The sequence below is a fragment of the Euprymna scolopes genome, chromosome 36 (genome assembly GCF_053919585.1).
Source record: "Euprymna scolopes isolate OS-2025 chromosome 36, ASM5391958v1, whole genome shotgun sequence".
Lineage (NCBI taxonomy): Eukaryota > Metazoa > Mollusca > Cephalopoda > Sepiida > Sepiolidae > Euprymna > Euprymna scolopes.
The window spans coordinates 14,426,413-14,449,242 of NC_136517.1; the positions used below are offsets into that span (position 1 = coordinate 14,426,413).

The window sequence follows — 22,830 nt, forward strand, 5'->3', positions numbered from 1 at the left end:
ACGATTCACTTTTGTCTTTTCTGAATTCTATGAAAAGTTCATCATCGGTTAATTGACTCATTTGGGGCACCAACAGTTCATCATTTTTAACAAGTCAGCTTGGGGCGAGCTTTTTTTTTTTTTTTTTGCTGTTGTTAAATATTTTTCTTCAGTAATTAGATAGTGACTTTAAAGTCCAATGACCCTCATACATGCCATTTTTGGCAGAACTTCAATGATACAGCACAAAATACTGAGACATATACTTTTTATTTGTTTTTATATAAGCATTTATATGTCACTACACATTTGTGAGCATGTTTCGATCAGCCAGTTACAAGTAACTGTAACTTGAAAAAAAAATTAGTTACAAGTAACTGTAACTGGCTGACCAAAACATGCTCATGAATATGTAGCGACATATTAATACTTATGTAAAAACAAACAAAAAGTATATGCTGCCTTACTTCGGTATTGAGCACTCTTGTATGAACCTTGTTTAAAATTCATTGGTTGCTTCACCTCTGAAAAATATTAACCTGGAATAATATATTGAAAGTGTTTTATTTTTTGGTTTCCTGACAAAAGGAGGGTGGACCTTTAAATTCACTTGTGTCCGTTCGTCTGTCTGCACTTTTCTCAATAACTATGCCTTGAAATTTTTTTAAAATTTTCCACAAACATTAAACATGATATGAGTAAAAAAGTAACAGAACAGATTTTCCGGGGAAAACTCTGGTCCCCCCCCCCACCACCACGTGTGCCTTTCAGGTTAAAATGGCTAAAATTGACACTTTTGTATTTATTAAAAAAACAAATTGATGCCTTGGATTTTTATAAAACTTTCTGAAAAGTTGTAACTAACTGATTTCTATATAATTTTGTTTGCCTATACTTCGCGATAACTCTTGGGTGTGCCCCAGGGCTCTTTTAGGCCTAATAAAAACACTCCATTTTTGGGACTATTTTTACCATATTTGTCCAGAATTTTCTGTGTATGTCTATTTAGCAGTTTTGTATGGTGCTGAACTCAAATTTAAATATGTTAAGGCCATTGGGACTTTTGGGGCTAAATGGATGTGGGGCAAATGATGGACTTATTTCTTTTTTCTGCATGATGCAGAACTCAAAATTACATATGTTAAGGCCTAAAACTGCACCATTTGTTCATTTTCACCAGGATTTGACGTCCCCTGGGGACTTTTGGGACTAAATGGGGAGGGGTGCTAAACTTAGTCATTTTTTTTATACCTTGTTCACTGTGCACTCACAGAAGACCCATGCATGCTTCACGTGTTTGTTTTTTTGTTTTTTTTAATCTATAGTTGTAAAAACTTATTTGCTAGTAAGTCAAGTAACCTCCTGCAGTCGCTGAATTTATTTGCATTTATGCATTCACAATTTCAGGGATCATCAGTTGTTTACCATGAAACACTTATACATATGTATTCAAGATATGTGCATTCAAGAAACACTCGTCTAGTTGAAAACACTATCAATAATTCCCCCCACTCTTTATCTGCGCCTAAACCTAAACGTAGATTCTAATGAACAAAACTTCTTTCTTAGAACTTCACGCCTATGGAATTGTCGTCCGTTTTCCTGCTTTCCAGCTGACTACAATATGGTTGTGTTTAAGTCCAACGTAAACAAGTTCTTGATGAGCCGTTCCACTTAAGTTAGCAAATTTACCGAATTTCCATTACTAACGATTACTATATTGTCCAATTGACTACTGTACACGCTTAACCCTTATCCTCGAGTGGTCTCTGGGCCTTGATAAGTGGTTATGCCTATGTAAAAAAAAAATTTTTTTAAATCATAATTAAAAGAGAAAAAAAAAGTCAGCTAATCGGTTTCGTCTTCACTCATGAAGAGCTGTATCCAAGGATTTTTTTTTTAATTATTATTGATAAAGGGGAAATAAAAATAAAAACGAGGGAAACAATGTTTAAAATAAACCCGCGTTAATAATATATGTACAATGGCAAACTGTTGCAATCTTCTGTTTAGCACGCATCTCTTAATACTGTCCAGATTTTATCTGCTTCTAAAGTCACCAGATGTAAGCCTGTCTTTAAAATTCACATTACATTTGACAAAATCTCCCGAAAGTAAATTTCTCAAACTTCAGGCTTGAACCTCCTGTAAACAGAGGATTGGGGAGGGGGAAGGCACATTAGTGTCACTGTGCACGGTACACACTCCTATATCCTGTCTGTTGTCGTCAAACACTTAACCTGGAATGACGTTTAAATATGTTTTTCCGCGGTCTTTAAGAAGTTTTGTTGTTGTTGTTTTTCATAAACACTGGTGCATATTTCAAAATTCGTGGAGATCGGCAACCATTGAAGTTTATTGGGGTTTTTGTTGTACAACGGCTGACCATATAACGGACCATCTTTGGATTGTTAGGATTAATTTTTCTTTGGCGGACACAAAACATGCAACTCGTCTATAAAATAAATCACATACCAATAATAGGTGAGAATGAGCATACTGTACTTTTTCTTCCTTTTCTTTTTCTTTTCTTCTTCTTCTTCTTGTTCTTCTTCTTCTTCTTCCGTATTTTTGGGGTAATTGCGCCAACTAAAAAACTTTCTCTTTATATGCGTGGCTGCCAAAAGAGCAGTTTTAGCTAATTAATGCAATTACCCCGGACTTGGCGCAATTACCCCAAATTGCGGTACTTATGTTATTGTTATCATTATTATTTTTATTTGTATCATCATTATTTTTATTATTTTTATATTTATTATCATCATTATTAAGCCGGTGAAAAATTTTTTGCCAGTGTGTAGAAGAGGAATTTTAAACGATTGTAATTTATTTAATGCATATTGTCATTACTTAAACATATCACCATGATTAATTTGTGACTTTTTCTTTTCTGATTATTAAAACACCATTCATATTTTTCTGTGATATTCTCACTCATATTGCTCCGCAAAGAACCTTCTTTGGTCAACAAAAAGGGAGTCATCTTCCATTATGATAATACTCGTTCTTAGACAGCACTTCTGACCAAAAAATCTCTTAGGAGATTTGGGTTGGGAAATCTTGCCTCATCCTGCATATTCTTCTGGCCTTGTTCCATCAGATTGTCTCTTCTTTTTAGGATTACAAAACCATTTAAATGGCCTTGGATATTGAACAGGAGTTAGTCATATTTCACATCTAAATGTAAAGAATTTTACAAACGATGCACTTATAAGCTCGTTGACAAATAGGATTAAGTCATAGCAAATATCATCATTTTTCTATGAAGATTTTTAAAAGCACAGTTTTTCATTTTAAAGACGGAAATTTTAAATCCGAAAAAAACTTTTGCCCCGACCTATTATATCATTATACTAAACGTGAGTTATATATAATGTATATTGGCCTAACGTTCACAGGGAACATGCGGTCAGCGCAAAGTAAATTAATTTGCATAATGGTTTTGAAAAACCACCTTTTATTAATTAACTGTAATTTTTATTTATTTATTTTTTAATTCGATGATTCTTTTGATTTTAATATAACAAATAGGTTTGTTTTAAAACAGGTGTAAAAGGAGATGTTTGGGCACCCCTATCAGCCCTCCTGCACATCCCTGTTCATCACTCACTCTCTCCAACTCTATAACTCTTTCCCCCATTTTCTCTCTCATCCACTCTCTCTTTCTTATTCTCTGACTCTTATTCTTTTTCACTCTTAGCTATCTATATATTTATTTTCTTTCTTGCTCTCTTTTTCTCTCCCATTCTCTCTTATTTTCTTCCTATCCTCTCTCCAATATGGGCACAACCTCTCATTTGAAAAGTTGATTTTATCCTTAATCGTTAGACACGAATTTCATATTTTCATTGAATTTAATCCATAGTCCTTAGACGCCAATTAAACAAGATTCCCTGAATTCGAATTTCTTCTTGTGACCCTTTAAGCTTAAGCCTTAAATTTTTGCATTTTCCAGAATAAAAATCACGTAATGGATTTCATCAAAATCTGAATACGGATTCTAGACATAAAGTTTGCTTGCATTCTATTTTGATTTTAATCTTCATAAAAGTACAAAAGTGATGCAGATGTATTCTTTTCAGGAAATCAAGGAATTAATTTTACTCGTCCTAGAACAGTTTCTCTCTCTCTCTCTCTCTCTCTCTCTCTCTCTCTCTATATATATATATATATATATATATATATATATATATATGAGAGAGAGAGAGAGTGATATGTATATGTGTATATATATATATATGTGTGTATATATATATGTGTGTGTGTGTATATATATATGTGTGTATATATATATGTGTGTATATATATATGTGTGTATATATATATGTGTGTATATATATGTGTGTGTGTATATATATATATGTGTATATATATATATGTGTGTATATATATATATGTGTGTATATATATGTGTGTGTGTATATATATATATGTGTATATATATATGTGTGTGCATATATATATATGTATATATGTAGTCTTGGAAGTTTTTCTACCTTTAAAACTATATATAAAAAACTTTTTATCCGAAGTTCTTTATTGGAAAACTATTTTGCTTGTAAGTTAATTAATGTCTTCCAATTTTACAAGAATTTACACTAGTCTTAATATTATTTTGAGGATCATTAGTTGTTTATCATGAAAAACGATTTCCTGGTGAACCGCCCCTTAAGTAAGACACTTTATCAGATCTCCATTACTAACGATTACTACGATATTGTCCCATAGATTACTGTACACGCAATAACCCTTATTCCCGAATGGCCTCTGGGCCTTGATAAGTGGTGACCTCCATGTAAAAAAAAAACAAAACAAAAAAAAAACGCTTTCTGATATTTAAAAATAAAACAGTATTTTATATCATCGCTCCCGGCACTGTTAATCAAATACCACTTCCCTTAAAAACAAGGGCAAAAACGTTTCAAATATCAGATCTAGTTTTTTTTTTTTTACTCCATATCAATTATTTTTCTAGCCTATTCATTTTATTAAAATAATATATATGCCTTACCTGTGTCATTCGTTTTTGCCCAAGAAAAAAGTGTTTATTACCAAAAACTGCTGTATTTTTATAAAGCTTTTACCACTTCATTTCGATTAGTTATAATTTTTTTTTATAGATTTATAATTTTTTTTTTTTTTTTTTTTTAATTCAATTTTCACCCCAAATAAGGCACAGTGCCACTTTGAAGCAGGGAGCTACTATCAGGAACTTAATTAGCAGGGTCATTATGAAGGGAGATGAGGAAAGATGTTTAACATTACACTTGAACTTCTGCATATCAGTGCAGTTGGGAAAGCAGAATCCCGGAAGGGAGTTCCAAAGACCCCGCAGTTCTGGGGAAGAAACTATTGGAGTAAAAGACTTTCTTGCGCCTAGGGATCTCTACTGTAAAGGGATGAGACTTAGTAGTTTGTCGGGGGCACTTACGTCGGGGAGGTACAAGTGTTTGCAGTTCGTCAGAGCATTCACCATTAAAGTATTTGTAGAACAGGCAGAGGGATGCAACATCTCATCAATAGGACAGAGGCTGAAGCCTAGATGACAGTTCAGAACCTATCAGGTTGGCGACTCTCTTTTGAACCCTGTCCAGGAGCGAGAGACAAGCAGCAGATGCACCAGCCCAGATGTGACAATAGTACTCCATACATGGGCGAATGGTGGCCTTATAGAGGTATAGGATACTGTCAGGCGTAAGTAGTTTTCTAGCACGGTAGAGGGAGCCAACCTTCCTTGCAGCAGCCTTGGCAATGCTCTCAATGTATCTATTCCAGTTCATATTCCCTGCAAACGTTAGGCCGAGGAGTTTAAAAGAAGTACTTTCAGGCAATGTGTTCTTGGCCATTGCTATTGGTGGTAGAGAAGGTTTCTTGTAGTTATTGAAGGAAATAAGCTTAGTCTTAGCAGCATTGAATGAGACCAACCATTTTTGTCCCCATTCCACTACAGATTGGAGGTCATCCTCTAGTGTTTCTGCCATGTCCTTGGATATGTGCTCATTCATTTCCCCTCATATCTGCATTATTTTCTTTATAGTATCTTTATATTTATTATAGTTTATTTTATATATATATATATATATATATATATATATATATATATATATATATATATATATATATAAAGGGGATTAGACCCACAGTCTAAAGAGCAGAGTTTATTTTAATGTATTAGTAAATGCATTAATGCAATTAAAAGAAAACAGTGCTCGTTGTAATGTAGATATATAATAAGCTCGATAGGTATAGATATCCTAGAGCTATTTTTATATTTAGTAAAATGATTAATGATTCATAATTTATAATTAAAAATCGGTTTCAAAAGGAAAAAAAAACAAAATCAATAAATTGTAGGATGGTTTCGGAAACAATGTTTTTATTGAGACAGACAATACGTCTTGAACAATAATTTTATCATTTGATTTTATAAAGCAAAGTCTCCTCATCAGCAAAAAGAGTTGGTGGGGGTTTAAAGACACCAAAAATAAAACTAGCATTTTTTAAGTAATAATATTTATCTTGTAATTTTAATTCTATAGTTTTATTTATATTCAAGTAAACGTTTTTTTAATGTCACTACACAGTCATGACAATGTTTCGGCCAATTGCTTATAAATAACTAAAATATTTCGTCAGGCGACACAAGTCCCTTCTTTTAAAAGTTTAAATACAACTAATTGATCGAAACATTATCATGAGAGTGTAGCAGAATTAAAATAATTTTTATTTCAATGAAAGTAAAAGTATGTTGATTATTGAGCACTATTATATAAACCTCGTTGAATTTATTGGTTTTTATCTTTGAATATTTTTAACCTGGAATTATATATATAGTGTGTGTGTGTGTGTGGATTTTATTTTTACATAGATTACACAAGGATAATTGGAGCCTATAATTCTTGGCATTAAGTGTCATGATCAAAGCCAAGGGATCCTAAATGATATGTGAATATAAAGACGTAATCAATAAAATCTTTTTAGCCAAAGATCATAAAACAGAAATTAAAAATACAAGTCTGATTTTATAACTGACCAACATACGCATAAACCCCTTTTCTCCTCCTTTTTCATTTACTCCATCCTCCATATACACTGTCTTTGCTGTTTCTCCTCTCTTTGGTATAATTGGATTAAAACTTTTTGTATACAAAAAAAATTTTATATTGAATTTCGTCTCGAAGATGCAATATGTCTGAAAAGAGATCCTGCAGAAACATGTATGCATATATGTAGCCAATAATGTTTGTATAAATAAACATTACATATGGGGGATGTTCATATATCTCTTCAAGAACTGCGATGATAAAGAAATGACAACGTGTGCTGTTGTTCATACCAACGAGACTTGTAAAAATAAGTTATGCCTGCTGGGCCATCTGTGCAACCGGACATTGCAATCTTGTAGGAATGGCCTTCTTCTATGAAGAAGTAGCAATGATTATATATATATATATACTAGCAAAAGTACCCGTCGTTGACTGGGTTCAAAAACAGCCTACAGAAAATGGACTCTGATTTATGAAAGTATGATAGGTTACGAAAAGGAAGGGTTGTAAAGAGATAGCTTCGAATTTGGGGGTATCAAAACAAAAGCAAAATATGATGAAAGTAAAATAGAATAGATAAACCCCGTAATTTATTATACCATACCTGTTCACACTGAAACAATTATCACAATATTCTGTGGATCTATATTAAAAAACCTTGTTAAACTTTGTGACATATTTCCATTCTATGGAGGTCAGGCGCGAACGAACACCCCATAATTTGATTATACCATATTTCTTCAAACTGAAACATAATTATCAAAATATACTTACGCAGATAGATATGAAAAGTCTTTATTAACGTTTGTGCCTATTTCCATTCTATGGAGGCCAGGCGCGAATGCAGACCCCACAATTTTATTATACCATCGCTATTTAAGTTAAAACATACTTATCAAAGTATTATGTACATCTATATCAAAAACACTTGTAAATTTTTTTTTTTTAAATTTTAAAATTTTTTATTTCCATACTTTGTGGACCAGGCGTGTACGCAGACCCCACAATTTTAATGAATCATCATTATGCCAGATCAAACATACCGATTCCTGTCTCGATACATCTTCTATCATTATATATGATCAGTTTTCTATAATAGTTAACCATATAGGAGCCTATTCATGACACACACAGACGTTCAACTTTATATTATAGATATATGCACATATATATAAGTGATGGGGCAATTCCAATATTTTTCTTGATTCCGATACATTTACCAATTCCGATTCTTTATAAATCTCTAAATATAAAAGTGTTATTTCATCCCGATTACCATAAAAATACATCTTAAATGTGCTTATATTTTCTCAAAGGTAAAAAAAAACACTTATGGGTGGGGGTGATCTAGAGATTTTAGTCTTACTGAAGTTTAAATCAATAAATATTTATTTTTTATTATTACTACAAGCAGTGGAAGATGTTTCTTAAACTAAAATCAAATAAAAAAGATAATTTAAGGAATCGGTTTTGGCATTGGAAAATAAGCTCAAATTTTTCTGATTTTTCCAATTCCTGATTCTGATTAATTGTTCCAGCACTAATATACATATATATATATATATATATATATATATATATATATATATACATACTTACAAAGCTGTATAAACGTTGTCTTAATAAATACTTCCCATCACCCTGGAAAACCTCATCAGACAGCCTCATGTTTAAAAATTCAGGCGATCGGTCATCTCCCCTCTCAGTACAGACCAATCAGTCTCCTGTGCGTTATAAGTTACTGGAATCTGTTAAACATAGAAGTGGTTAACCACCTCAGCAAAAATAACTCAGTGACATGCAATATGGTTTCAATTCTGTCAGATCTTCAGCTGATGTGCTAACAGTAATATCTCACAGGATTAAGGAAGCTCTCAACGCAGGCTTCATTTCCAGGACAATTGCTCTTGGAATATCAATTGATAGGGTATGGCATAAAAGTCTATTACACAAAATCTCCAGTTATGGAATAGCTGGAAATGTCTTCAGTTTCCACATTGATAGGTTTATAAGAGTAGTGGTTGATGGACAGAACTCATAGTTTCAATGCTGGCGTCCCTCAGGATTCTTTCATAGGTTCAACTCTCTTCCTAATCTTTATCAACGATCTATTTAATCCCATTCTTAGATCATTCATAGATACTAAGTTACTCAAGCTACTAAGTCTCATCCCTTTACAGTAGAGATCCCTAGGTGCAAGAAAACCTTTTACTCCAATATTTTCTTCCCCAGAACTGCGGGTCTTTGGAAGTCCCTTCCGGGATTCTGCTTTCCCAACTGCAATGATATGCAGAAGTTCAAGTTTAATGTTAACAAACATCTTTCTACTCATCTCCCTTCATAATGACCCCGCTAATTAAGTCCCTAATAGTAGCCCCCTGCTTCAAAGTGGCACTGTGTCTTGTTTGGGGTGAAAATTGAATTAGAAAAAAAAAAAAAAAAAAAATTCATGCAAACGACGCTTTCATCTATGGCAACACTTCAAATTCCAGAAATGACCAAGATCTCTCTGATTCTGATCTATTGCTTGATATATTGCATGTGGTGCAATGCGGGGAAAGGTGTCCAGTTAATTTTAATGCATCTAAAACAAAGCTTCTCTCTTTCCATCATCAACGCTCTGACCCACATCTGGCCCTAATCAAAATGAACGGCTCTCGTCTTGAGGAGGCTGCATGTTTAGACAAGCTTCTTGGTCTGACCTTCACTCTTGATCTGAAACGGAGCACATTACATCAAATCTGTTGCCAAGGTTGCTGGAAAAATGGTTGGATCATTCTACCACTCCAGTAGATATCTCGCTGCCGATGCAATCCTCGACCTCTATAAATCCAAGTACGTTCTAGGATGGAGTACTGTTGCACATATGTGCAAGACCTGCTCAGAGCACCCTGTTCTGCCTTGACAGAGTTCAAAACTAACTTCGTAATCTAGTAGGTGATGCCCTTTTCTCTTCTCTGGAACCTTTGTCCTACAAAAGAGACGTTGCAAGCTTGTCTCTGCTCTATCACTATTTTCATGGCAAGTGTTTGACTGAGCTCCAATCTATGGTCACGCCCCCCCCCCTCAGCAATCTTTCAGAAAAACAACACTTGTCTAGCCAAAACCACTGTAAAAAATTTACCCCACTCTCTATCAATGCCTAAACCTAAATGTGGATTCCATGAACAAAGCTTCTTTCCTAAACCTTCCCACCTGTGGAATTTTGTTCCGCTGGTTTGCTTTTCAGCTGACTACAACATTGTCGTCTTCAAGTCTGTAAACAAGTTCTTATTGGACCATCCTCTTAAATAATCTAATTATACCAAATTTCCACCACTAACGATTACTACACTATCATCCCAATGACTACCTGACTACTGTACAAACATTAACCTATATCCTCAAGTGTCCTCCAGGTTAGATATTGTAAATATATATATATATATATATATATGTTACTAGCAAGCCGCCCGGTATTGCCCGGTTGTAAAATATGCTTAAATATATTTTGATTAATGTAGATTTCGTATTTATTATATTGGACCCAATACATAATAATGATTTAAAAAGTTTAAAAAAAAAATAATTCGTGCACCACCACAGAGAATAGAAACCAAAACATTTAACTTATGATTTACTTTTTACTTTGACGTTAATGCCTGAGCTATAAAGACATGTTTACTGCAAGGCTAGAAATTAAAACATAAACCAATAGCTATTACGTTACGCATGCATATTCGTAATGCCGTCGCTCGACCTTCACCTGGCAAGTTCAATTTTTTTAATTTTCACACTTTTGCACCAATCCCCTCCCCCCGGCTAAAAGCCAAATATAAAGTTTTGCAGGGGTGCGAATACCCTATATCATGTCTGTAGACCAAAAACTGACAGGAGTTTGGTAGGCAAAATTTTTTAAACAAATATACATACACATACATAAATATATGTAGAAAGAGGTTTGTATACTATAACCCTTTTATGCAAATATAAATGGTGTAGAATATCTGCAATAATATAATTACACGTAATACTTAAAGATGATCATCATATAAAAAACCAAAAAAACCTAAAAAGGAATTAAAATGAATGTTTAAAAGAATATATATATAAAGTTGTATTTTCTTTTTAAATAAATCGAAAAAAGGGTTTTTAATATGAATATCAATACACAAAACAAGAAAAATTGATAGGAGCATATATATATATATATATATATATATATATATATATATATATATATATATATATATATATATATATGCTATATTTGGTTGCACCCTTTCCTTTGGTATCTTCTGAAGACGATACTATGTAAATATTTGTCTAGACACTCTCTAGTAGAAGGAAAACAAGAAATAACACTGCGAAATTCATTGACTGTGTTTATTTATTCATACCAGATGTCTATACTTGTAGATTATCTCGAGCTTAGGTCTATAATAATGATTTCTGACTGTCGGTCTGTATGTACTAATTACTTTTAATCTATTAGATCTTGGAACATGAAATTTAGTAGAAAATGCTTCTGACTTGTGTAGATTGTCCTTGTAGCTGGAGTTTACAAGCAATAGGTTCACAAGTTGAAGTGTATGTGTGTGTATTTATATATATATATATTTGTAATTTATACTACTTAAGATAGTAATCTAATATATAAAAGGTTATATGTCTGTCTGTCTGCATATTTTCAAACTCTATCTTTACCAAAACTAAGTCGCAGAGTGGCGCTGGGTTCCTCAAATGATTGGATTTTTTATGGACCATTCTTTTATGGATCTTTAGCCGGTTAAAATAGTTTTTAAGGGGTCAAAAAAGAAAAAAATACTTTTACTTTTTGTACATTCATCTTAGTTTATTTTCAATTTTTAATCAGTTCATATGCGTGCCACGTTGGTACAGTGATAACGTTACCAGATTTGAATGCTACAGTTTTGCTTTCGGTTTCGATTCTGGCTGATGGTACACAAATACTTTTTTTTTTTTTAACTTTTGAAATCACAACTTTGTAATAATATATATGAGATGTGGACAAATTAAAATATCATATTCAGGCGTATTTTATGACCGGCCAAAGCCGGGCGCACCACTCCCACTAGTTACATATAAATAACAAAAAGTTCACATTTAGATAATTCAGTGTTGCATATATATATATATATATATATATATATGTATGCATATATCTTAAAGACACCACTTTACAAATAGCAAACACTCATATTGTTGCCTATTTTCAAAATGTTGGACTTTTATTGTTGTTACCAATAAAAGTCCAACATTTTGAAAATGAAAAACAATGAGTGTCTGCTACATATAAAGTGATGTCATTAAGATATATGCATATATATATACATGCACACACACTAGCGGGACCTGTGGAAATTTCACAGCGGACTCTTTCGTATGTAATATATTGATGTTGGCATTCTGTATATGTTCAGCATAATGGAGACGCCCTGATATTATTGTAGGTCTTTTGTTAAAATTACTATTGGGTCCAATATAATATAATAATAAATACGAAATCTGCATTAATCAAAATGACCGGGCAATTTTGGTTAGCCTGCTAGTATATTATAAAGTTGTGATTTCAAAAATAAAAAAAATATATATCCATATAACTTCAGTGCATCAGTTTGAATCAAAACCGAAACCAAAACTTATGAATATATATATATATATATATATATATATATATATATATATATATATATATATACAATACACTTAAATATTATATTTTGATTAATGTAGATTTCGTATTTATTATTATATTATATTGGACCCAATATATAGTAGTGATTTAAAAAGTTTTTAAAAAAAATTACATATGCTCCACCACTGAGAATTGAAACCAGAATGTTTATCTTATGATTTACTTTTTCCTTTGATGTTAATGCCTGAGATATGAAGACATGTTTGCTGCAAGGCTAAAAATTAAAACAATAGCTATTATGTTACGCCTGCATATTCTTCACCTGGCAAATTCCATTTTTCTTAATTTTCACACTTTTGCACTTATTTTCCCAAGCTAAAACCCAAATATAAAGTTTTGCATTGATTCGAATACCCTTATATTAAGTTTCATGTCTGTAGACCAAAAACTGACAGTCGAGTTTGGTAGGCAAAATATTTTAAACAAATATATAAACACATACATAAATATGTATAGAAAGAGTTTTATGTTTACTATAACCTTTTTACACAAGTATGTAGAATATCTGCATGAAGATAATTACACGTAATAGTTAAATGAAGATGATCATATAGCCGGGGAAAAGTGGGGCAAAAGTGTGAAAATTAAAAAAATTAAATTTGTCAGGTGAAGGTCAAACGACGACATTACAAATATGCATGCATAACGTAATAGCTATTAGTTCGGTTTTATTTTCAGCCTTGCAGCAAACATGTCTTTATAGCTCAGGCATTAATGTCAAAGGAAAAAGTAAATTATAAGCTAAACGTTTTGGTTTCGATTCTCGGTGGTGGCGTGCAAGTCTTTTTTTTTTTTTTTTTAACCTTTTAAATCATGATTATATATTGGGTCCAGTATGATATAATAATAAATATGAAATCTGCATTAATGAAAATATATGTAAGTATATTCTATGACCAGGTAATGCCAGGTGGCCTGCTAGTATATATATATATATATATATATATATATATATATATATATATATATATATATATATATATATATATATATTACAATTTTCTATTTGCTCTTGTCTATATTCCTCCCCACGCTGCTCCGGACTAGATATGGCTAATAATGGGAATAAATAACTCGACAGTCCTACCCTTTAGAATTCTTTAATCCTCAGGAGAAAATACAACCTTCACACATCTTCTTTCTTAACGGTTTTCCCATTCAATGCAAACAGCATCCCAATCATAAATTATATCAACCTTAAGGATTTTGTATAGATCCCTCCTTCTTCCCTAAACAAAACAAAACAGTAGGATTAACTTGGTCTCCATCTATCATGGCATGAATTTTTTTTATTTTTGAGACGAGGATTAATGATTTCTATTATTTAGATTATTGGTCATGGCTAACAGAACGAGAACAATCTATTTTCACAAGAGTAAAGTATTAAGCTCGAAATTCCACTGAAGGTTCCTGAGTGCATGCAAAGAAGATTGAAAATTACATTAGCTGAAATATTGTTGTAGGGGGGGGGGACAAGATAAGGACAATAGTTAGGATAATACAAATGATGCATTTTTGTTTTAACATCCGGATATGGATCTTCCAGCTGATATGACAGCAAGCAGAGTCCTGTTGGCATACATTCGGTATACTTGCAGCTACCAAATTTCACTTTTTGGCTCCCCAACAAAGGATGGATTGGACCTAGTCTTTCACTCCCATTTGTCTCTTCATTTGTTCGCATTTTTCTCAAGAACCTTGGATTTTTAAAAAATTTTGCACAAACATTATGTGAAAGCAAATTTTTCACTCATGGAGGGGGACCCCGCATCATGCTCAGCGTGTTTTTTTTTTTTTTTTTTTTGTCCCTCCGGAGTGTCACCTTCGCTGCTAACGTCATTGCTGGGTACTTTGTCCGTATGACTCTCGATACATTTTTGGATAAGGCAGTGAGCCACTTGTTGTTTTGGGAATTGATCGTTGGGTTTTGGTGGAGATGTTGTTGAAAAAGAACCCTGGCATATCTGGATTCGGTGAGTCTTTCAACATTGATCGACTCTTTGGTTGCTTTTCTTGCATCTTGATCTTTCTTCATCTTGTAATGTGTAGAATAAGTCTGGATTGAAGATGCCTCATAAGTGACAACAAATGGCAAACATGTATTCTAACATTTATTTATTAGTATGAGTTGATTAAAGGAGAAGGAAATATGAGTTCATGTGTATTGAACAGAGACAAAACAGTTAGACAGCCCTGTTGGAAGAGAAAACAGTTCAAGTATGTGTGTTGGAATTGGGATTGGGTGATAACCATAATGGATTCTTTGTCTTTTAGTCGAACCCAGAGTCAAAGACCCAGACGGGTTCTGTTAAGCCCCAAAAGAGAAAAGTGTTGCTTGTATTGAGAGCCAGAAAGAAAGAAGAGAGTGCGTGTGTGAGAGAGGGAGAGTGTGTGTGTGTGTGTGTGTGTGTGTGTGTGTGTGAGAGAGTTGCTGTGCATTTAACCTTTTTAAAATCTGTCATGTGCTCAGCTCACCAGAGAGATGATATCTGATTGGACAAGCCAGAAGAGAAGTTGATTGCTAGCACCAATCATCATGGAGTTTACAAACCAAGAATATTCAAAATCTCAAACCGCAAAGTGTCGCTGCTGCTGCTGCTACAGAAGTATCAGATGTTCTACATCAAGCTATTGAGCTTTTCAGCTACACTCGTTTCCTTTGGAATAGCATCGACTTCCTGGATTAATTGTAGATGATCTTCCTGATTTCGTAAACTTCAGTGATGAACTTTGGAATCTGACAGTTTCGGGTTGTTGATCACACAATTTTCCTTTCTTGTGTCACTTCATAGTTGAATTTTGAATATTTCAGGATTTTTTATTTTTATTTTTTATCTTTGTGCAGACGCTGTCTCAAGCATAAATATGGAGGTTCAAAATTGACACTGAGAAAGTCTAAAGGCGTGTTTTATATTATCTGCACAAATTTCAAGAACACGTGTCTCAACCACAAAGATGGAGGTTCAAAATTGGTCATAGTAATTCTGTAACAAAAAGGCTTTCTATGAAGACAAAATTAGGAATGAAAGTAAATGGATGTTTTTAAACAGCATTCTTTTAGGCATATTTTATTAAATTATACTGACAATTCCTATCAACATATTTGGGTTTCGATCCTTTAATAACTTTTTGGCTGTAGACAAACACTGATTGATATAGCTGCCATAGCCACTGTTGACCTTATTACTTTCGGATTTGTCTAAATCCATCATCAGGGATAATTATCAGAACTGATTTTACAATATTTATAAAAGTGTTTTTTTTTTTTTTTTTTTGTCCTCAGTAAATCACTTGTTATTAAATATACTATTCCTGTCACTTTTGAAGGCATTTAAGAATATTATCACTGTTATTGAAATTCATTTTATTATTTAGTTTCTTTCTTTTAATTAGTAATGTTTCTAATAATTAAGGCTAAAAAAAGCAAATATTAATAAAATAAATTTTAACAACAGAAAGAAAATTATCATATGCCTTTAAAAGTGACATGAATAATTAATGCGATTGACCGATGACAAAAAATCTTTTATAAATATTAAAAAAATCACTTCCATGTTAATTATCCCAGATAATGGATCCAGACAGACCCAGAAGTACTCAGGTTAGCAGTCACTATGGCAGCAACATCAGCCAGTTCTTGCCTGAAGCAAGAAAATGAATAGGAAGACTGGAAAGAATTAAAATATGTAGACAGGAATTGTCTGTGTTATTCAATGAAAAAAATAAATATATACGTAAAATTTGGGGTTAAAAACTATAAGCAAATATCGTCTGCGCGCTCTAAACTCTCCAGCCAACTTAGATGTGATGTACTAAAATAAAACCATAAGAATGGCAATGACCCCCGACTAATCTGATAAGTAGTAAAATCCCAACCCTATATTGTAAGAAATCTCTAGATGCTGGAAAGCCTTATATTCTAATAGTTTCTTTCTCGGAACAGCTAGACATTAGAATTCCATCACGGGTTCCTACTTCCCTGATTGTACTGACATACAGAAGTTCATGTGTAATGTAAACAGAAATCTTGCTGCTCAACTCTCTATATAGTATCCCTGAAATTTTGGCCCCAAATAGTAATCCCCTTACATCCAGGTGGCTGGATATGACCTTAAACTATATCCGATGGTGAGGCCTCAGCTTGCGGGCTTTAGGAAGTGTGGAGCCACCCTTTAATTACCATTGCTCCCAGGTCCACTCTGACCCGGACTGGTAGTACCTGTTAGGGTCCCAACTATGGGTTAAATAGAAACCGACTTAAAAAAAAAAACAAATATACACTATTAAAAATTTTTTCCTTCAGAATCACTGGATTCGGCATTAATAACCTGAAATGGGTTGATATGCCGTAAAACAAACAAACCAACCACACCCAGGTGGCAGTGTGCCTTATTTGGGGGGTGATGGCAATGAGACAATGGTGTTTTGCATCTAGTCTGGTGCACTGCAGCATTTGCTGTGGTTATAAAGTTGAAGCAGGAGCTGCATCTCCAGATGCAGGCATGGGTAAGTGATGAGGAGACCTAGGTTTTCTCAGTTACCAGGGTTCTACTCTCGGCATTGCAAAGTTTGACGGAAAGGCAAGCCAATATGGTTGAAGCCAGTGTAGATAAAGAAGTTGCCGAAAAGGTGTTGCAGTATTTCACGATCTGCCTATGAAGACTCCAAACCAAATTTTTTTCTTAGGGTTTACCCTCTTAGCTTTTGTCTTTACCAAGACATCCACAAGGTAGTGGAGCTATTTGCTCAATAGCTGGTGAAAATTTCAAAATATTTCTAATTTTGATGAAAATGACGGAGATCCTCATGGTAGTTATGATTGTATCAAAATAAAAGCGAAATTTTTAAGTGATTCTTCTTGAAAAAAACTCAGCGAAAGACACACAAATTCCGTAACAGTGAAAATTTGAAAATATTTCCAGTTATGTTTGGAGTGAATTAACAGTAAAAATGATTTTTTTTTGTTTACATAATGTTTTTAATGGGGTAAATTTTTATAGTATTCACATATTTTTAATGGGGTAAATTTTTATAGTATTCACATATTTTTAATGGGGTAAATTTTTATAGTACTTGCATGTGTTTAATGGGATAAATTTTTTGTAGTATTCACATGTTTTTAATGGGTAAGTTTTATAATATTCACATTTTTAATGGGTAAATGTTTATAGTATCACATGTTTTTAATGAAGTAAATTTTCATAGTATTCACATGTTTTTAATGGGGTAAATTTTTATAGTATTCACATTTTTAATGAGATAATTTTTTTAATTACATATTTTTAATGGGGTAAATTTTTATAGTATTCGCATTAAAAATATGGGGTTAATTTTTTTTAGTATTCACATGTACACATACGACGATGCAGAATTGTAGGTTGTTTGCAGCCTACGCCACTCACGACCTCATTCCGAGCTCATATGACTTGCCATCACTTTCTAATGGAATTATGTCAAAGATTACATAAGTAAAAGAAGACACGAGACGTTGCGCAATAATTCAAAGGTTTGGAGCAATTTTTTTTTTTATTCATATTTCTTACTTTCTAATATAATAGTCCACCTGGGGATGTTCCGCTATATCACATTGATTCAACGTGCCTAGATGAGCAATTACTATAACATGCAAACATCTTGCTTATTATACTATCAGCACCAGCTTTGTCATAAGTGATGTTAAACATATTTTACCAGTAAATGAGAGCTCCACTATTTATGAAGAGCTACACACTATCAGAAATGTCAACTGGTGATCTCCCTTATATATATAAACAGTCTTGGAAGTTTTTGAACCTTTAAAACCATATAAAAAACATTTCATTTTTATATTTTTTATAATGCGTTGGAAAACTATTTAGTCAGTAAGTCATTTAATCACCTGCAATATATATATATATATATATATATATATATATATATATATATATATATATATATATATATATATGAATCCCTGAAACAGTGTTTCATGGTAAACAACTGATGATCCCTTGAAAAATAAATTATTGGTACTATAGTAAATTCGAGAGCGAGTTGATGCAGTGATTGCAGGTGGTTAAATAACTTACTGACTAGATCATTTTCTAACGAATGATAAAAAATATTTTTTTATATACTTTTAAAGATTAAAAATTTCAAAGACTATATATATATATATATATATATATATATATATATATATATATATATAATGTTTAGTAAGAGAGAAACACGGAAAAATGTTCAATTATCTAGAAAATTCAAAAAGAAGAGCGTAATATTTATTTATATATTTCAGAAAAATCCAGAAGTCAGACATAAACAGAGGCTGAAGAGAGTCCGGTAAAGGAGACCAGTTAGAAGTCCCCTTTGTTTGGATTTGAAACCAACGGTTCTGATGCTCTAATCTTTTGTAATATATATATAATTTGATATTTCATGTATATGCATGCATATCATAAAATATATTATGTATGTGAGTGTATATATATGTATATGTATATATATATATATATATATATATATATATATATATTAACATTATTCAATACATGAATATAGCTTAGTAGTAGTATGAAAATATATTTAAGGCAAGTAAACTATGTAGAAATGATTGTTTCATTTCTGGGAGTAATCATCAACCAATTAGTTTCTGTATAGCTTGCTTGCCATATATATTTTCATATATTATATAAAATGAATTTTGCAGAAGTTCAAACTACATAGTACTAATGGTTTCACGAACAACTTAGGCTTAATACTGGATCATTGATAAAAAAAAAATGAAAATCATTGGTACTATGTGATATAAAATTTATAAATAAATATTGCTATTACAGAATAATTGAGCACTCTATTGGATTTGTTTCCACCCAACAGAATCTTCAATATATATATATATTGAACTCTCCCGTCGATTTTGACATATGAGGAAGGTAACTCTGATGTAAAAACCTGCGGCTACTCTGTCCTGTGGTAACCATCTGCATTGACAAAGGTTAGCAGTAAATTATATATATATATATATATATATATATATATATATAAAGTTTCAATTCAGTTTTTGAAAAGATATTTTTTTATTTTTTTAGATGAGTATATGTTACAGATCTGTTTCGTTAGCAATTTTCAACAAACAATAAAAATGTAATTACTGTATTTTTGAATGTAGCAAATTCTTCAGACAATTCTATGGAGAAAAAAAAAACATATTTAAACACAATCCTTACATATCACAGAGTCAGAATCATATGAGAGTATAACTCCCATTGTCGGTCAAGTCTCCATCTGTTTATTTCATATCCTTATTATTTCTGTTTGTTGAAGATTACTAAGGTAACATATATTTTTATGAGAAAATTAAAGAACATGTTTTCAAAAATTGTGAATTGAACTTTAAAATTTATATATATATATGTGTGTGTGTTGTATGTCTTGGAAATCTATATGGTAATTAAGCTACACAGAATTTTCCACCTTTCAACTTCGTGAGGATTCGTCAAGTTATTGCATGGAATTCATGTAGCTTCATGTTTTTATATATCCATCACAATACTGGATTTGCTAGTCAGTCAATCAGATTCTTAGTTATTCACACACCCATTTATTGTTACCTGTTTCTTTGTTGCTTCAGTTTATCTAATTAACAAGATTTTAATGATTTTTAATCAACATGAAATAACATAAAATGTTTAAAACTTTCTTGTATCTGTTTTTGCTATCAATAATTTAAAAGTTCTGAATTTTTTAGAATAGGGCTAATTGTTTGTATTACTTGCTTTGATTGGAATATTGTTCTGACCTTGAGTGTTATTTGCGAAATATTTCTGTCGGTGTAGCCTCCAACCTTCATCAGGCATCTTGGAAAAGAAAGGAGAAAAGTTCTGGCTCCGTAGGTGGTTTCGTGAAGTTTTTTTTTTTTTTTTTTTTTTCCGTAGTTTTGTATGTGTAAAAGAAAATGGATTCTGGAAGCTATTGTAAATTAAAGAAGAATCCAACCTTGAAAACTGAAAGAAAGTTGCCACAGGTCCTCAACAAAATCAAAGACCTAATACCACCGGCAAAATATAGGGAATTAGCTTAACATCACAGTAAACAACCACATTTATATGGTCTTCCAAAAATTCACAAAGACAGCAACTCATTAAGACCCATCGTCAGTGCTCGAGGCTCAGCATGCCATCCTTTAAGCCATTTTCTAGTTGACATAATCAGCCCAATCATAGGCAGCACCTTTTCATACATCCAAAACTCACCTCTCTTTGTTGAAATAATCAATGATGCTCCTATCTATTCAAACCAGATGGTGAGTCTGGATGTGGTGAGTCTGTTCACCAAAGCACCCACTGATGAAACCCTAACAGTGGTAAGGAAGAAGCTGTCCTCATTTTGGTGGAGGGTTATTCTTAGGTTATCCATCTCCTCCTGGTATGAGTTATTGTCACTACCTATTGTTCTGGCATGATGCTGTAAGCATCAGGTGATTCCTTTTTTATGTTATGGTGGTAGTTGAAATTCAGATATTGTCCCGTGAAGGTTAGTTTTCGAGATATGGAAGGTACAAAATTCTGATCCGTGTGGATTATTAATACATCCAGGAATGCTAGTTTTTTGTGTCCCTTTTTCATAGTGAACTCAATAGATGGGCGAATGAAGTTCACATGGTCTAGTAAGTTTTGGATGTCCTCCTGGCGGAGCCAGAGTATGAATGTATCATCCACATATTGTAGTCACATAGTTGGTTTCAGTGATGGTGAGCTTATTACCTACTCCTCAAAATGTTCCCTATATATTTTCTCTAGTACTGGAGACAGTGGTGAACCCATTGCTAGAACTTCTTATGTTGGTTCATAACATGAAATGTGTAACCTCTCCATTATGTTGATAATTGGGATGCGGGTTCCTTCTCTCGGTGATGTATCTCAACGACTACCTAGAGAGTGTTACAGTGGCTCCGAAAAACCTGGAGCAAACACCAAAGGACACTACCCAAAAACTGCCGCAATTTGTACACCATACATGAAAATATGCAGTCCATATGATATCAGAACAGTGTTCAAGAGTGACTCTCAAAAAACACCTAGTATGAGTCAAGATCCCGATTGAAAGTCTCATGACAAAAAATTGTATATGAGATTTCATGCAAATGTGGAAAATTTTGCAAAGGTGAGACCGGGCACCCCTCTAAAGGTAAGGTTAAAAGAACACTGTAAAGCCGTGACATGGGGGGGGGTCGAAAAGTCAGAACTAGCTGATCACATATGGAAAGAAAAAGGAACACACTTCTCTTTATGGAATGAGGTCAAAATAATTGATAGAGACACAAGATGGAGAGTCAGACGACTTAAAGAAGCGGCACATATGCTAAAAAAAAAAAGAAAAAAATTACTAAGTACACCAAGCATATAAATTAGCAGCATATGGGAACCTTTGATTATAAAGAAAAACAAAAATCGTACAACCTGTCCTTAAAATTTCAATGGTAAAAGGGAGACAATCCTGTCAAACTTGAAATTACCTCCCCTTGTTAACCAAAATCTTTTTCATACATACAAACTCACAGCATAAGAAAAACAAAAACAACTCCAAGAATACAAAACCACCTATGGAGCCAGTAACTTTTCTCCTTTCTTTTCCAAGATGCCTGACGAAGGTCAGAGGCTACACCGACGGAAACATTGCACAAATAACACTCAAGATCAGAACATTAGTAATACAATACAAGTAATGTAAATAATTATAAACTTACAGTTATGTCCCTTGTTCATTACGTCATCATGATGCGACCATCTTTGATTTTATCACAAGAATGAAATTTGCAGAACTTTTTTTGCTTAAAAAGCAGGGAATTCTTAGTAACATTTCTAGTGTAATTTTGTTAATGTTTCATATTTTCAAATTATAAATCATGTCATATCCTCTTTTCATATCATTTCGCACTGGCCATGTTTCACTTCCATACAGCATCATGCTATGCACAAATGCTTGAGAGATTTTTTGCATTTTATTGACATTTGACAATTATAAAAAAACCTTTTCAACCGCTGATTACCCTGGCTAATAACGCTCTACTTAAGAGTCCATCATTCAAACTTCTTAGTATAACATTCATCATAGGCAATATAAATT

The 22,830-nt window shown here is 32.8% G+C and overlaps 1 protein-coding gene across 6 annotated transcripts in view; it reads left to right on the forward strand.

Annotated features, from left to right (window-relative positions):
* Window positions 1–22,830, forward strand: part of LOC145260350 (uncharacterized) — a 359,041-nt gene that overhangs the window by 166,243 nt on the left and 169,968 nt on the right. The window contains exon 1 of one of the 6 annotated variants that reach the window (XM_080118278.1): window positions 2,239–2,463. The exons of 3 other annotated variants lie outside the window; for them this stretch is intronic. In XM_080118278.1, the coding sequence (XP_079974404.1) occupies window positions 2,424–2,463 (40 nt within the window). In that variant the 5' untranslated portion in view covers window positions 2,239–2,423. Of the gene's footprint in view, window positions 1–2,238; window positions 2,464–22,830 lie in introns of those variants that run through there. 2 more of the 6 variants (XM_080118275.1, XM_080118277.1) reach the window with 2 other exon arrangements.